This window comes from Spea bombifrons, chromosome 3, assembly GCF_027358695.1.
Source record: "Spea bombifrons isolate aSpeBom1 chromosome 3, aSpeBom1.2.pri, whole genome shotgun sequence".
Lineage (NCBI taxonomy): Eukaryota > Metazoa > Chordata > Amphibia > Anura > Pelobatidae > Spea > Spea bombifrons.
In genome coordinates this window covers 6230003-6245330 of record NC_071089.1, presented here as the reverse complement: position 1 = coordinate 6245330, position 15328 = coordinate 6230003, and the positions used below count along the sequence as shown (strand labels likewise).

At 38.5% G+C, this 15328-nt stretch overlaps 2 protein-coding genes across 4 annotated transcripts in view; one reads left to right on the top strand and one right to left on the bottom strand.

Moving 5' to 3' along the window:
• The window catches only part of DNAH14 (dynein axonemal heavy chain 14), an 83648-nt gene extending 82111 nt beyond the window's left edge, over window positions 1-1537 (top strand). The window contains 3 exon segments of the mRNA XM_053459139.1: window positions 472-619; window positions 1136-1149; window positions 1234-1537. Of these exon segments, the coding sequence (XP_053315114.1) occupies window positions 472-619; window positions 1136-1149; window positions 1234-1443 (372 nt within the window). The 3' untranslated portion in view covers window positions 1444-1537.
• A 1069-nt stretch (window positions 1538-2606) lies between these two features.
• Window positions 2607-14551, bottom strand: LBR (lamin B receptor). Of its 3 annotated transcripts, none has more exons than XM_053459607.1 (14): window positions 14419-14551; window positions 12311-12492; window positions 11251-11436; window positions 10707-10790; window positions 9494-9656; window positions 8933-9126; window positions 8226-8280; window positions 7596-7790; window positions 7395-7498; window positions 6862-6987; window positions 6043-6211; window positions 5395-5475; window positions 4901-5023; window positions 2607-4699 (listed from the first exon to the last, which is right to left on the bottom strand). In XM_053459607.1, exons 2-14 carry the CDS (start codon window positions 12473-12475, stop codon window positions 4539-4541), a joined length of 1806 nt encoding a protein of 601 aa, XP_053315582.1. In that variant the 5' UTR covers window positions 12476-12492; window positions 14419-14551; the 3' UTR covers window positions 2607-4538. The 3 variants fall into 3 exon arrangements, with proteins under 3 accessions (XP_053315582.1, XP_053315581.1, XP_053315584.1); XM_053459606.1 differs by having other exon boundaries at window positions 12311-12486; XM_053459609.1 differs by lacking the exon at window positions 11251-11436 and having other exon boundaries at window positions 12311-12486.
• Window positions 14552-15328: the final 777 nt, after the last annotated feature.

Here is a 15328-nt window from a genome sequence, read left to right as displayed (position 1 = left end):
AAGGGTTTAATTAGGGCGACAGGATCAGTTGGCGTCACCTGTTTAGCTCTGTGTATTCAGCAAACAGATGATCCCATTAGTTTATCAGAACTCCTGGAAACTGTAACAATAGAAATAGAATATTTTTTTTATATATAAAAAAAACCCAGACTGCGATATATAACTTTTATATATCACATCCCCTGCTTAAAGGAAACGCTGCAGCTTAAGACTATACATTTATATACATGCTGCAAATTAAGGTACAGTGAGTAGTGTCCCAATGTGCTTTTATCATGAAAAAGTGATTTATTTGAAGAAAATTTTTTTTTTAAAATTTTTTAAGAAAAGCATACTTTATGTTCTATGAATTCAGACAATACAATGCCAAAGGGATAAAGGTCTCTGCTCATATATACATTGTACAGCGCCACTGAATATGATGGCGCTATATAAAAGAATACATAACATAAAAGCTTTTACTGGCTTTAGCAGGCGTCCCCGACACCCAGCGAAGGAGTTCGTGTTTTCGGTTTATTTCTGGACGGAGCCAAGTGGGACATTGAGAAGCAGACACTGGCAGAATCAGACCTTCAGCGCAGGTTTTACCAAATGCCTCAAATACACTTCATCCCGCAGAGTAATGTAAGTATATAAATACATACTCAGGGGCTGGCTACAGCAAACGTAAACATCCACCTACGACTTAGGAATTTCCTTGTTTTTGATAGAAAAGCAGATTTTGTCCATTAAAATAACATGAAATAGATCAGAAATCCAGCGCAGCCAGGGTTAACGTTGCAAATTACTATTGTAGGTGGAAATGGCTGATTTTTGATGGAATCTCTTCATAGGCGCAGAGACCCTTTATCACTCCTGAGTTCCAATGGCCCTTTATCACTCCCATCACGCCTGTGTTCCACGTTGTGTTCGCTGATCCAATAATAAGTTTAAAAGGCTAATTGATGGTTAGAAAACCCCCTTTTGCAATTATGTTACAGCCAGAAATGTCCTTGTTTTCCATGAAAACAGCGAGTGACCCCAAACTTTTGAACAGTAATGTGAATATAATGTTAGTTTTCATTTTTAATGTTTAGTTTTTAGCTTAGGTGTGATGTTCTCCTTAATGCAGAAATAAATGCAATCCCAAAAACAGTGATTTAACAGAATGCTTACGTCACTGAAGGCTTTAGCACACGAGTGACAGAACCCCAGACTATTATTGATTTCATCTTTTTTTCCCCACCCCACTAGATCGATGGAGGGACAGAGACTGAATCACGTAATGAGGAGCCGTTTTACACGTATGAGTGTCCGTTATACAGGACCCCAAAGAGAGCCGGAACACTTTCCTCAACGGGGCTTTCCACTAATTTTGTCACCGCTGTTAAGTTGCCCACTCGGGGCAAATCTAAGCACTGGATCCAACGGGGGGCGGCTCTCCTGTGCCAAATAAATGACTAGGAGAAAACTAGAAACCTGATCTTACTCTGTTATACAGGCCAACTGTAACATCGTCTAAATGTAATTAAAAATCTGCATATCTCATCATACAAAAGTTATGTTTGTTAGTATTGATGTTTAATTTTTTTTTTTTTATTGGCTACAAAAACACAAACAAAACAGTGGGGTGTCAGGTTGAATGTTAAGTTCTGTTTTTTTTTTTTTTTGTTTTTTTTTTTTAATACCCTTCAGGATAAGGACATCAGAAAACCCCATATCCAGTTAGACTCACAGGTTTAAATGCCCGAGCCTGCAGCTGCAGCCGTTTGACCAGTGATGTCATGAACGATGTCACCAAGATTACCCATCAGCAGGAGCCATTTTATAGAAACGTTACCGCTCGATATCCGACTAAAGCCGGCACCCATCCAATCAAGTAAAAAACAAAAAAAATCCCTACCTCCAGCTCCAGGAGAGAAATTCACGATTGGAAATTAGCCGGATAATTCTGGCTTTGTCGCAAACCGCCATCGACCTTGGCTTTCATAAATATATGTACTCGTGATAAAGCCCACCCATTGTCCCCCTTTAAAAATACACTTTGCACCCGACAGTAGAAATAAGATTTATTCTTAGCATATAATCTTTAGCATTTCATATAAACAGCTGAAAACTTTTTTTTATACTGTACAAAAATGAATGCTTTACAATATACCCTACAATTCAAAAGTTTGGGTCACTCAGAAATGTTCTTGTTTTTGAAAGAAAAGCAGATTTTGTCAATTAAAATAACATGAAATGGATGAGAAATCCAGCACAGACGGGGTTAATGTAGCTGGAAATGGCTGATTTTTTTTATGGAATCTCTTCATAGGCGTACAGAGGCCCTTTATCACTCCCTTCACTCCTGTGCTCCAATGGCCCTTTATCACTCCCATCACTCCTGTGTTCCAATGGTACATTGGGTTCGCCGATTAAAAGGCTAATTGATAGTCAGAAAACCCTTTTGTAATTATATTACAACCAGAAATGTCCTTGTTTTCCATTAAAAAAAAAACCAAAAAAAAAAACAGATGAGTGACCCCAAATTTTTGAACGGTTCCGCATATAACATCAACAAAATATTGTAATATGGCAACTGATACAGCTGACCCGTTATGTGAAATACTGAAAATATTAAGATATCAAAACATGATTGCTTTAATACAATTTATTCAGCTGTAAGACGTCTGCCTCGTACAGCCCTGTCAAGCCGTTAACATATACTTCGCTGTGCGTTTAAAGACTTTTTATAACAAATGATCCAGGCCTGGTGTTCTTGTCCAAATAATTAAAGTCCAGATACATTTATCCACAAGTTTACTTAATACATTTATGCGCATTTTCAAAAATTCACTTCAGAGGCGTCAGATCGGCAGGCTAAGCAGAGCAGAGCTAGCAGATTGGGTTCAGCGAGGATTTAAGAGTTCCCGTAGGAAATTATCTGCACAGCAAATTGTAGACAAACGGCAGTGTCTTTTCAAAACAAGAGTCAGCATATTTAGCAGCATACAGGAGAGGAACAGAATCATGTAAGGAGTTAAACTAATGGGTGGAACAGCACCTCTAAAGGGTCTCCACGTTTACAAATGACACAAATTCCTCAAATATCCATCTCGACAAAAACAAAATCACTGCGCCAATGAACATGCATGATATGAAAATCTTATATCTGCATGCTACAGCAAGCAGCTTGCGTGCACACGCGATCACACGCCGCATATTCCAATCACAAAAGGAAAAAACAAAACTTTAATAAACCCTCTAATAATGTAAACGGCTGCGGCCACTGTGGCTACAGCCATATGCTGTTACCCACCGGGCTCCAGACTGCCTATATATACAGATATTAAAAGCAACAACAAATTAAAAATCCTGAGAAGGTGTCTACATTTCTCACACAAAAAAAAAAAAGTGTACAACATAAACACAATGTACAATATAATACAATAAAACCAAGAAATTCTTACAATATTGTTTCAGCTCAACATACAACCAATTCATTCATAGCAGGCACTGGCCCCTGATAGTGGTGAATCTACCCCAAATTAGCACCCAGTGCTAGACAAAGAGAAAGCCAATGGTTATGTTGGACTATCTGCATTTACGCGTTCTGACAAGGCTTGTTACATTGTAGCAAGACGCACCAGAAGTCACAAAAAACTTAAGTTGAAGTGTAGCTAAATAAATGAAAGCAAATGTGCCATCGCCCACTCGTTATAGAAATAGACGTTTTTGGTGAAAGTTTTTCCAATGACATGCCTGTAAACTTATATTTTACCTATAATACACATAAGATGTACGTATAAATATATATATTATCACAAAAAGATTTTTTTTTTTTTAAACAGTCGTCTAAATGCCTTTCAAATTTAAAAGTGAACGTCTTACGCTCATTAGGAGAAAAGGGGGTCTTCCTTCTAAAACCTCTGGAACGAGTCTGATTTATATTTAAAGGGACACATTGTAGAAACCACAGGGCCCTGAACACATCCCGCGGTGTAGTCGTTCATTAGGAACTCGTTCTGCCTTCTCCACGTGACTGATGAAGCACTACGTATTTATGAGCAGTCTTCCTTAGTCCATAGATCTCCTATGCACTAAAGTCTTAATGTAAACACTGTCTAGGTGACAGGAGTACCTCTTAACTTCATTGACTTCAAGAACGAGAGAATAAAAGAATTCTGACACTCTCTGGAATCATTAAAAATAGCAATGGAATGTTACCATGTAAAACCCTCCTTTTCTAGCACTTGTTATCAATTCTATAAAATGCTATTTTTAAAAACAAAAATTTGCACGTATGAATAACGGAACACGAACTGAAGAAAGGAATCCATCTTCACACAAAAAAGCGCGGCAAACTAACTTGCGTTAACGCCAACCTCAAGCGTTAACCAGAGCAAATATAATGCGAGTAAACATCGCTTTAAAAATAGCTTTTAAAAGCATTATACGGAGAACATTTCATATGATCGTTTGCAGAAAATCATTTTAAAAAAAAACAAACTGTAGAAAAGCTTTAAAAATATATTTAAAAAAATTTCCCTGATAAGGAATTAAATGCATTATTTTTTTTAGTAGATATAAGGGATTATGCGATACGGCACTCGCTCACAGTACTTGTCCCAGTCGGGCCCATATTTCATCCTGCATAGAGTCTCATCTCTGATTTCGCGGTGAATAAGGAGGCCCGTTAAGAAAATGCCATAGAAATATGGCAAAATATGAGTAAAGCCTAAAAATATATAAAGAAAATTAATTAGTGTGGGAAAAAAAAAAAAAGGTTTTCAGCTGAGCAGCAGCACAATGGACAGGATTGATTGTGATCACAGAAGGGGGGAGGGGGAACGACTAAGAACGTGCGCGACTTAAACAGGAAAGGTAAGCCTTATGTAAAGTTGATTCGACCGTTCCAAGTTCTTACTGGGAAACTTACCACAGGGCAAACACCACGTCCAGGCCATGATGAGGTCCCCCAAATAATTTGGATGACGAACAAATCCCCACCAACCAGACACCAGCAATTTCTTTCCAGACAAAGTCAGAATGGTTTTTAGGTCTAGAGAAAGACAAAGCGCACAACGTATGGAGATCTAGCTATGTACGGCTTGGCGGAGAGGAAAGAGGGGATGTGATGGAAACATTTAAGACACAAAGGGATGGAAGTTTATTTTAGAGCAAGAGGCCGTAATCTAAAACTTGGGGGTCAGAGGGTTAGATGTAAAGAGGTTTTACTTTAATGAGAAGTTGTAGAGGTTAACAGTGAAGGCATTTAAACATGCATGGGATAGGCATACAGACCAATGACTGATTAACTGACGGAATAAATGAGCCGAAAAAGGTCTCATCTGCTGTCACACACTGTAGGTAACATGGGAAGGGATGGCCACAGAGGTTACATTTTAGCTGTCCTCACGTAAATTTACTCACAAGCAAGCTTTGGATCATCAGGACTTTTCCGGAAGGCGTACTTCTGGTTATTTGCACTGAAGAATATGAAGTATCCGAGCACTAAAGGAAACAGAAAGCCCCATATTAATACCAGGTCTTTGCAAACGCATTCTTCGTGAAGAAAGTGACCAAATGGGAAACTTATTTATAGAATCAGATTAAAAATAAGTTATTTTATAAACATGTTTTCAGGCAGATGCAGATCAGCCACATATATGAGTTCTTGCTTTGTTTTTGAGTCCAATTTACTAAACAAACACCGTGACTCCTTATACTGCATGTGGGGAACGAAAGAAGGGCATAGTCCCAATGAACCAAATGGACATTAAGTAATGAAAGTCTATAGAGGAAATTACTTAATTAGCATTGCCATAAAGCATCAGCTCAGTGTGGTGTTTGAGCTGGAAAAGTCACAATGACAACAATGGCGGCCTCCAGGTCTGCAGATAAAGGGAGTTTATTGGAGCAAAATTAGATAAAATCAGGTTTTTCTCAATGACGACAGACATTAGCACACAGTGCAGGGGGGGTTATGCTCAAGAAAACTTTTCGTGCAAAACATCCACATGGGAAGCCCCCGTGAACATGTTTCCGCCCTGCTTCCTTTGAGGAGTGTAGAAGACTTACTGTTTAATGCAACAATGGCTGTAGCCATAGGCCAAGAAACGTCCATAGGATGATTGACCAAATAGAAGGCCTGCAGGCTATAAACGAAAGGCACCCACACCAAGTTTCCAAAGGCAAGCATAAAGCCGAACCCATCATGTACAATATCCATACACGTTAAGGCACTTTCCTAAAAAGAAACACAAGTTAATTATTTAGACAATTGATAGGCAAGTCACAGCATCATAAGCCTTTTGAATCCCTCACTGGACCATAAGGCAGACGACTTAATATGGTTAGGATGAAAAGATTACAGACAAAGAGCAGTCTCTACTAACATCCCTCAACTGTTACGGTTAGTTGGGGATGGAGCTTTAATGACTGGAGCATATTCCAGGAAGCCATAAGAGTAGATTTAGATGCAGTCAGATGGGGAGTATAAAATCTGCCCCGGTGTAATGCATGATTTAGTTAGAAGTTCCCTCTTACACTGTCAGTACGCTGATGTTTCACTGTATGGACTCAGAAGTGCTTTTAACTTCATTTTCTTTTAATGTAAACTGGTGCAATCACAGTTGCTGTAATTAGGCGAATGTAATTGCTCTGAAGAGCAATGACAAGATGCCTCTACATAGGTTGATCGGTACATTTTTATCTTAATCATAACCCTCATATTTCAGAAGTTGATTCCAGAGATGCGGTTACAAGTTTGTTACTCCAAATTTCAGGAGACAATGAAAAACAAAATGAGGGTCTTAAGTGCCAGCAAGGATGTATCCAAGATTTGCATAGCCCGTAATCCTAAAGTTTGCACCAACAAAATAGAAAACATATAATCACCTCATTCCACAGGGCATGGGCGACATACAACAGCTGGAGGCTGTTTACCAGGATCATAGACACCGACGGTACATCTCTTTTCTGTATGTGCATTTCAGCTAAGAGCATTATAAAATTGATCAAAGTCTGGGAACAAGAAGGAATATTAGTAACTTGAATATATGACAGGTACCACTAGAAAGGGTAAACAATTAAAAAAACTGACCGTTCCACATAAAAATGCATTTGAAAACTTTAAAAGCAGAAACTATTGCTAAGCACATGTTTTAGAACAAAAAGGCAACTGGCCATACTTTATCCACGCAGTGTGGAACACATTAGGGTAGTGCACAATTTAGGAGCCAATATCGGGTTCCTTTATAAACAAGGAGCAAAGCAATTTCTAGGAAATACTTCGGAACATTTGTCCATCACCCTACTGTAACTAAATAAATCTATTTGATCCCTCTTTCATCTTACATATTATGCTTGTGATATACCCTAGTAATGATATTCCATACACATGAATGAGTAAAGAGATAAATACCACTTACCCAGCCGATTAACCCTGGGCGCAGCTCAAAGAAATACTTAAGGTCAAAGCTTCCAATGCGAGGGTTTAATTCACGGCCCATGAAAAATTTATATATAAGAGTTCCTGCAATGAAAACAAACTGTTTTGTAATGGATTTATCATTTAAAAACTATAAGCACGTAACTGATGAGTCTAACAGAGAAAGGAAAGATCCTCTTACCGGTGTTCCCGGCTGCAGAAAGGTCCTCCTCTGGGGTTCTGAGAGAACGTGCGTAGAGATAGATGCTTAGAAGTATAGAGATCAGAGTAGCAGAAGCCACAAACTGAAGATAGTGCTCGTATACATAGAGAAGATTTATCTTGTAGTAACGCATCACTGCTACTGATGCAGAAGTCAGTAGTAAAGCCATAAATCCTGCAAAAGCATACAAATAAACATTAAATAAAACTGACATTATAAAGACTACATTTTTAGGAGAGTCAAAAAAACACTAAATAGGGGGCTAATTCAACTACTTTTAACCATGTAAACAAAGGCAGTGAAAAAGAAGTTACCTGACCGTAAGTTTGACAACATAATCCTTTTTTTTTTTTTTGTATTGGGTCTGGGCTACTATGAGGCATTTCAGCAAATACAATGTAGTCATTGGCTCTGTCTCCAGCTAACAGACTCCATACTAAGAATTATTCATGTCAAGTTTCCCCAATATGTATTCTTTACATGGCATCAAACCTCAGGTTTATAGAAGTTTAAATGTAGGAAATTAAAAGTGAATACACATAGAAGTAACTAGGAATTCGCCTAAATACACTTTTACTACAAAGTCTGATTTTCCTGCAAAAACCATACCATTAATTCTGTACGGCAGCCTTTTTCCATTTGCAAGAAGCACACCATCAGCAACCTGGAAATATGAAATTCAGAATTACCAGGTATATTTTAAATTTAAACAAACTTTTGTAAAATTTAAAAAAATAGTCATATTAAAGGTTGACTTAAGGGAAATGCTAAAAGGGGCATTTACAGATACTAGCGTGTGTTGCTTATATTTGAAGGGCATACAATGTTCATGCTAATGAAGCGCGTTTATTAAAAGTTATAGTCCTGCCATCATATGGACTCTAGTGCCAGGTGCCCCCCTTGAAGTTAAATGTATGGAGGGATTTAAATGTATTCCCCTTATGCATCTACGCTCTCTCCCAGGCCCTGCATTCCTTCTTTAGCCTTCAGGAAATTTCATTAGCGGAACACATCTGCTGCATATGGGCTCGATATTCACAGCCAACTCTGGCCTTCATGAAAGTTACAGGGGGTCTAAGGAGACCCCAGTGCAGATGTGAAGAAAGCTCTCCCATTAATTTAAATTGCAGCTTCAAGCAACCAGAACTGGCATGGAAAGTGCACCATGCAGGTAATGTCACACTCTGCGTTACCTTCTCCTAAAGGTATGTGGTTTTTATTTTTTTTTCTTTCAGCAAATTTCTACAAAACACTTTCACAAGCAATCTTTGCTGAACTGTAAGAGCAGGATGCTATGAGTCCATAATTTGTTTTACCTTCCCAATAGGAAGCATGTAGATCAGTGCGTGCAGAATCAGCCAGAGGATGTAAAACCCCAGAACAGCCGGATCCCATAAACTGGTAAACTGTATTCTTGGAACAAAAAATAAGTTGTCTGGATCTTGCTGCTGACATTTTGTCAGCAAGTAGAACAGGGCAGGAGGCATGGACAACATCATGAGAAAAGTCCCTGAAAGACAAACATTTACAAATTCTAAAAGTACCGTTTTTAAATAAGGAAGATATACTCCAGGCAAGCGAGTTACAGCTGCCCAAGGGTAGAATGTTTTCTTTTCAATCAGTCTATAGAATAAGGGGTGAAACACAAATCTTAGAAAACAGTACACAGTTACATGCAAAATCATTTCAATACACAATCACACAAACTGTGAATATAGAAAATGCCAGAAGATCAGACCAATCCCCTTCCCCATCTAGTAAGCCAGTTAATCCAGCTGTAAAGAGAAACCTAAATCAGTCGTTGGTCTCGTCTTAGATTCAGGAGACAGGCAAGTGACCCAAGTATTACAAATCAATACACAGACGGAAGCGTTTACCTATTGTCCCACCAAACTCCAGCTGCTTTGCGCTTACTGCAACAGGTTCTCTCTCTACAACCTTTTCTTCTAAGACTTCTTTTGGCACGATCTCCTCTCTTTTTGGTGGCAGACTATAACGCAACACCTTTTCACTTCTCTCAATCTCTTCTTCATTTTTGGCCTACAGAAGTTCAAGAATTAAATCATAAACACTTAAAATTAGCGTTGATGGGTTTCTGTAAAACGCCAGAGCATTCTCAGAATGGGGTTATTTAGCAAGGAACTCTACAGAATGAATAAGAAACATGCGTAACAAAGCAGAGATACTTTACACATTAAAACTTCACCACTGTATTGTATGGGTCGGCGGGTAGGAGTGGAGGGGACATCCATAGTTCAGGTGCAACTAGAACTACTAAACGTAACATATTAAATCACTTTTTGGCCAAATATAGGGATCATTCCTGCAATTGATTTGATACGTGCATGCGATAGATCATAAAAAAAGGGATGCACACAACGATCAGAAGGGTATTTGTAGGACTCCCCTGACTGTTGAACATGGGAACAACCCGATTGCTATGCAGGGGACCACAGAAGACCCCAAAGTGGATTTTTATACATTGTGCACTGCTCTCCGATACAATGCACAATAGAGAGCGACATTAAAAAGAAGTCTCATCTCCAGTGCTCCCCAAGTACCTTAAAATAGAAAATTATATTACAAAAAAAAAGTGTACTAATTTGAACTAAGGTATTATTGAGGGGATATTACGGAAGAAAAGATTTTTTATATAGCTTATTTGGGGGCAACAAAAAAAGGCAGAATTACAAAGAATCAGTGAAAATGGGGAATAAGCTTCATGCCTACTTTCAAAATGGCCCTAGTAAAATACCCTGGTGTCTCTTTTCATTAACATTTGGTTTAAGGGATCGTTTTGATATTTGTGACAAATAAGCAGTCCTACCATGCTATGTTTAGGGAAAAAATGGACTTTGATGCACCTGATCGTAAACCACAAGGACTATTTGCTCATGTGCACGTTGCTTTGTTGGCATGCAAAACAGGCACAGGGGAGCCGCCTTACACAAGTTGGGCAGCTGCAGATAAATATTTAATCACATTTGTATTGCTAGATATGCTTTAATTCTAAGCTTAGAAATAGTTATACAAATGCAACGGTATTCACACCGTTTGTTATTTCAAACTACAGTGAATGTCAAAAGTTACCTGAGTCACTCTGTGATGTATAACAGGTCTTAGAAGCCCCTCAGGCTCACCGTTGCGTTTTCCAATATTATAGTCATTAAACTTCTGAAATAAAAGAAAAGCAAGGACACAAGCATTAATTTCATTGCAGTTAATAGATGGCAAATTTAACAGACAGATTTGTCATTTGTTTCCTTCTAAATATTTAATCAATTTCTAAAGGTTTAATCATACAAAAATTAAAGGATGGCTTTTATTATACTTTTATTTCATTTTATTTATATGTTCCATGCAAGTGCTCAGCTACCTATTTGAAAGCCTCTTGGCGATCAGATCACTATTTGCATCACGATGTGTACTGTAATCAAGTAAATATTTAAGCCAAAGAGTGTTAAAACACCCTAAACACAATTCACATACTGGCTCTACTGCAGGTAAGCGACACGGTAAAATAAGAGCTAATGACATTCTGTAAATTAATTTTCTGCTCTTATGCATCAAAATAAAAAAGGTACAAACTATTAATAAGCTTTGTAAAATACAATCGTCCTTCTAACAAAATTACCAGGGGCGTAAGATGAACTTTTAATACTTCCTTTCGGATCTCTCGGAGTAAGGAGGATGCCGGGTTCTCATTTTTTGGGGTACGAGTAGGAGACTTTGAGGGCCGTCCGGGTGACCGAGACCTTGATCGGCTTCTGCGTCTAGAAGGAGAAGCCGAGCTTCTTTTGTTACGAAAGAAGTTTAGGGTCTATCAAGAAACAAAGAATTCCAAATGATTTTGAAAATTCATGTTGATATTAATACCTTCGATAACTAAAATCACAGAAGAAACGCGTCACAAAGAGCAAACAGATAGGAAAGCGAGATTCCATTGATTGCCAGGATTCCAAAACATACGGCTTCATTCATTAAGTCACAAGCTGTGACTTCATGAATTAATGAATTAAGATGTGGTAAAACATTAAGCAGCGAGAAGATGCAATGAAAAAGCCATAGAGTAGCCCCCCCAAAAAATGGCAATGTCTCAGGTCTATTGACATTAAAAGGGCTTTATATTTCAGCCTCAGATTCAGAGACAGAGCTAAAGACTAAAGAAAGAAATTCCCTGATAGTGGAGTTCACTAAATTAAATTTAGATCAACTTGTAAAGAAGTTGATATTAAAATAATAAATCGTAATATGCTGAAGAATTGGTAACCGCGCACTTACACAGATAATCTAAATATTAATAAATATACACTCGGTTTCACATAAGATACATAAAAAATTATCAGTGTGGAATTGGATTTTAACATTCAGGCAAAACTTTAAACCAGGGTGTGAAATTTATTTATATTATTTTTGAAGCCTACTTCACGCTAAACCTACAAAAGTTTGCATTATTTTATTGTATTTTTTACTGACTTGGACTATGCCTTTTGTTGCCATGACAATAGGAAAGTTTGATTCGTTTTTTATTCGTTATATTTTCAAATTTTGATTTTAATTACCGATTTTTAATTGAGAATTACTTTTTATTACTACAATAAGGCCGTTGTCGTCAGGTGAGAAACTGATGATGTAAAAAAAAAATGGATCGCAGGTGACAAGGCCATTGCAAGGTGACATTACCTGCTCCTTACCTTAATATCGCTCTCCCTTAGCTCGAGTTCAGTGCCATCCTTATAACGCACTGTGTACAGCTGGTCCGCATCATCAAACGATACAACTCTGACTTCATAGTAAAGGCTGCTTCCCGGCCACCGACCCATCACATCCTCACCATCTTCATATTTTCGACCGGGCATTTTCAAAAGTTCTGTAGCTGCGCAATAAAAAAATGTATGTTTAAAACCAAATTACATCAAAATTCATTGTATAAAGATTCAATAAGGGTGTTTCAGTTTGTAGCAGAAAAAAAGGGAAATATACATGAAATTATCAGCTAACAAGGCGTCCGAAGATAATTATTTCCAAACGCATTAGAGTTATAAGAAGAATATAATGTAACATGTAACATATTCCATGCACTGGAGCACATTAAGAAACACTCCAGCCATCATACACACTTTAACTCTCACTTCAGACCACTGTCTTCTGCCATAGCAGCATTTCCCTGCCACTGATTGGCTGCTTCCGTGTTTATAAGTGGACTAAACAGATAGGTCAGGGTCTGTAACGCCCATTCTTAGTTCAGTCATATCAGTTGAGGAGCAGTTATTCAACACGTCTTCCAACCACGTGTTAACCCCTTCTCTCTTGGTAAACACTTTGCGCTGCAGAGGATTCGATCCAAACAGCTCTGTGGATGTATGTACGCAAGTAAATAAGCGGCACAACAAGAACACACGTGTCAAGGAAAGTGAACACGACCTGTTGCATTCATGTTACGTTTAGACTTTCATTCTAAATACGGTAATACCGGGGATTCTCTCTACTCTCACTTTATGATACAAAAAAAAACAAAGCAATGCTACACAGGATGCAGCTGTGACAATATCCTTAGTTACACACAAAGTTACATCTCTACTAATGATACAGTCGTGCCAATAGTGATACGCGAGTGTAGGAGTCCATTACACGATCCGTATTATACCGCACTTTGTATAAATGTTACGCCTGGTCAGGAGACATAATGAGGGAGGAGTACAGTACGCAGACTGATATTTATCCACTTAGTAGATCTATCCCTGACTTATGTGATACGGTACCATCGCAAACCCACCTGCTTCTCTACTAACGCAGCCCAAGGATCTGCATTATAATTAAAATTATAAAATAAATAAGGATTGTTGAACCGCATTCAGGATGTATTTAGCCACTGATTGGGCTAATAATATATATATATACACACACACACACCTTTTACCTGCAGTCATTTATCTGCCATGAATTAAGAGCGAAATATCCTGGAACAATTTCTTTTAAGCAAACAGTTCATTGACACAAATCTGGGGCCACATCAGACAGAAGCCAACGATGTGCAGGAAACTACGAACCAACATGTGTGTGTATGTGTATATCTATGTATGTATTTATATGTGTATATCTATGTATGTATTTATATGTGCATATCTATGTAGCTATTGATCTATACATATATAGATCTATACCTAAAGCATGCGAGGCGGACCCCCTTTATCTAATGTCTCAGGCTGTCTTAGTCAGTTCTAATTTTTCCAGACCCTTGGAATGTTAAGGACAGTAAGAATTGTTGCCGTTATATAAAAAAAAAGAAATAGAAAGAGAAACTAGTTTTGCAACAAATGCCCAAAACGCCCAACAAATGCCCAAAAGCAATATTTAATTGCATTAATACTAAATCAGGAATTTAATTAAAGAAAAAAAAGGTCCGAATTCACACAATTAACTCCAAGTGTCTGATCTTTTTAAAAATTTTTTTTATAGGCAGCCCCATTTAACCCTTTTAGTGCCAGAATAGCAATAACTTTGAATGCAAGGCTTTTACCCTTCAAGCGTCAGAGGGGGAATACAATTAAAGTTTTTAACCCTTTAAGGTCCAAGTTTTACGGGTTTTTTTTTCTTCAAATACACTTTTAGTAACAGAGAGTAATTTAGGTGACTTTAACACCAAGCTTTTAACCAACTAATTGCCTGGGCCTCTAGCAGAGTAAAGGCCCGTAACATGACCCCCGCGCATGCACATGACGCACGGACCCCGCTAGGGCGCAAGGAAAAAGTTTGGCCGAGAGCAGGGGCATCTCCCGCCGCCATTGTCACCCCTCCTCACCGCTGCCGCTGGCTTCTCCAAACACAGCCGGTGTCTAGATACTCCGCTCCGGAATACGCCACCCACAGGACGCCCTCTACGCTGCCGCCTGAAAGTTCGGACGCACTCAACCTCCCGAGCCCGCTTCCTCACAAAGTTCTGTAAAAAAAACGCTCTGGGCGCGAAGCTTTGTGATTGGCTGCTAGGAGAGATTTCAAACGTGCCTCCCGGTTCCGATTGGCCGAAGCAGGTGGGTGCAGGCGGATGAGTCCCTGTGACCCAGCCTTCTTCCAATCTGACAGAAACGCGATGAAATGAAGGCGGGAGATGTGGGCGGGGTCAGCTGTGTTTACCGGCTGTCAGAAGCGGTGAGTGACGTAACCAACAATTAAACGTATATCCATTAACCCCTTAAGTCGCAGGGGGTTTGGGTACCGTAAGCCCCGGAGATATTTTGCCGTTTTTACCACATGTGGTTTCATTAAGATTCTTCTTCGTCTTTTATGAACTCACAGAAAATATACATCCTTTCAGAACAAATGGGGCTCAGAAACCATAGAAATGTGCCAAAAATAATAATATTTATACATATATTTGTATGTTCTGGAGGGCCACATCCCCATAGGGAACTAATTTGAATAATTATGGCTTAACGGGTTTGGTGGTAGTGAACGGGGGGGGTTTGGAGGTCGGGCAATTGGATGTGAGGGCTATTTTTAATTATTATTTTATTTTAAATTTTTGCAGTTATCATAGTAATGTGGATAGAGATCCCTCTAGTGGCCTCTGCAACATGTTTATATGCGGGTGATGTCACAATTATATCATGTAGCTCAATTTATTGTTTATTTTATTATTTTTAGTGATTTTTGTAAAAATACATTTTTTCTTTATTTTTTTTTATTTTACTTTTTCCACTTGCGGGAAGAGG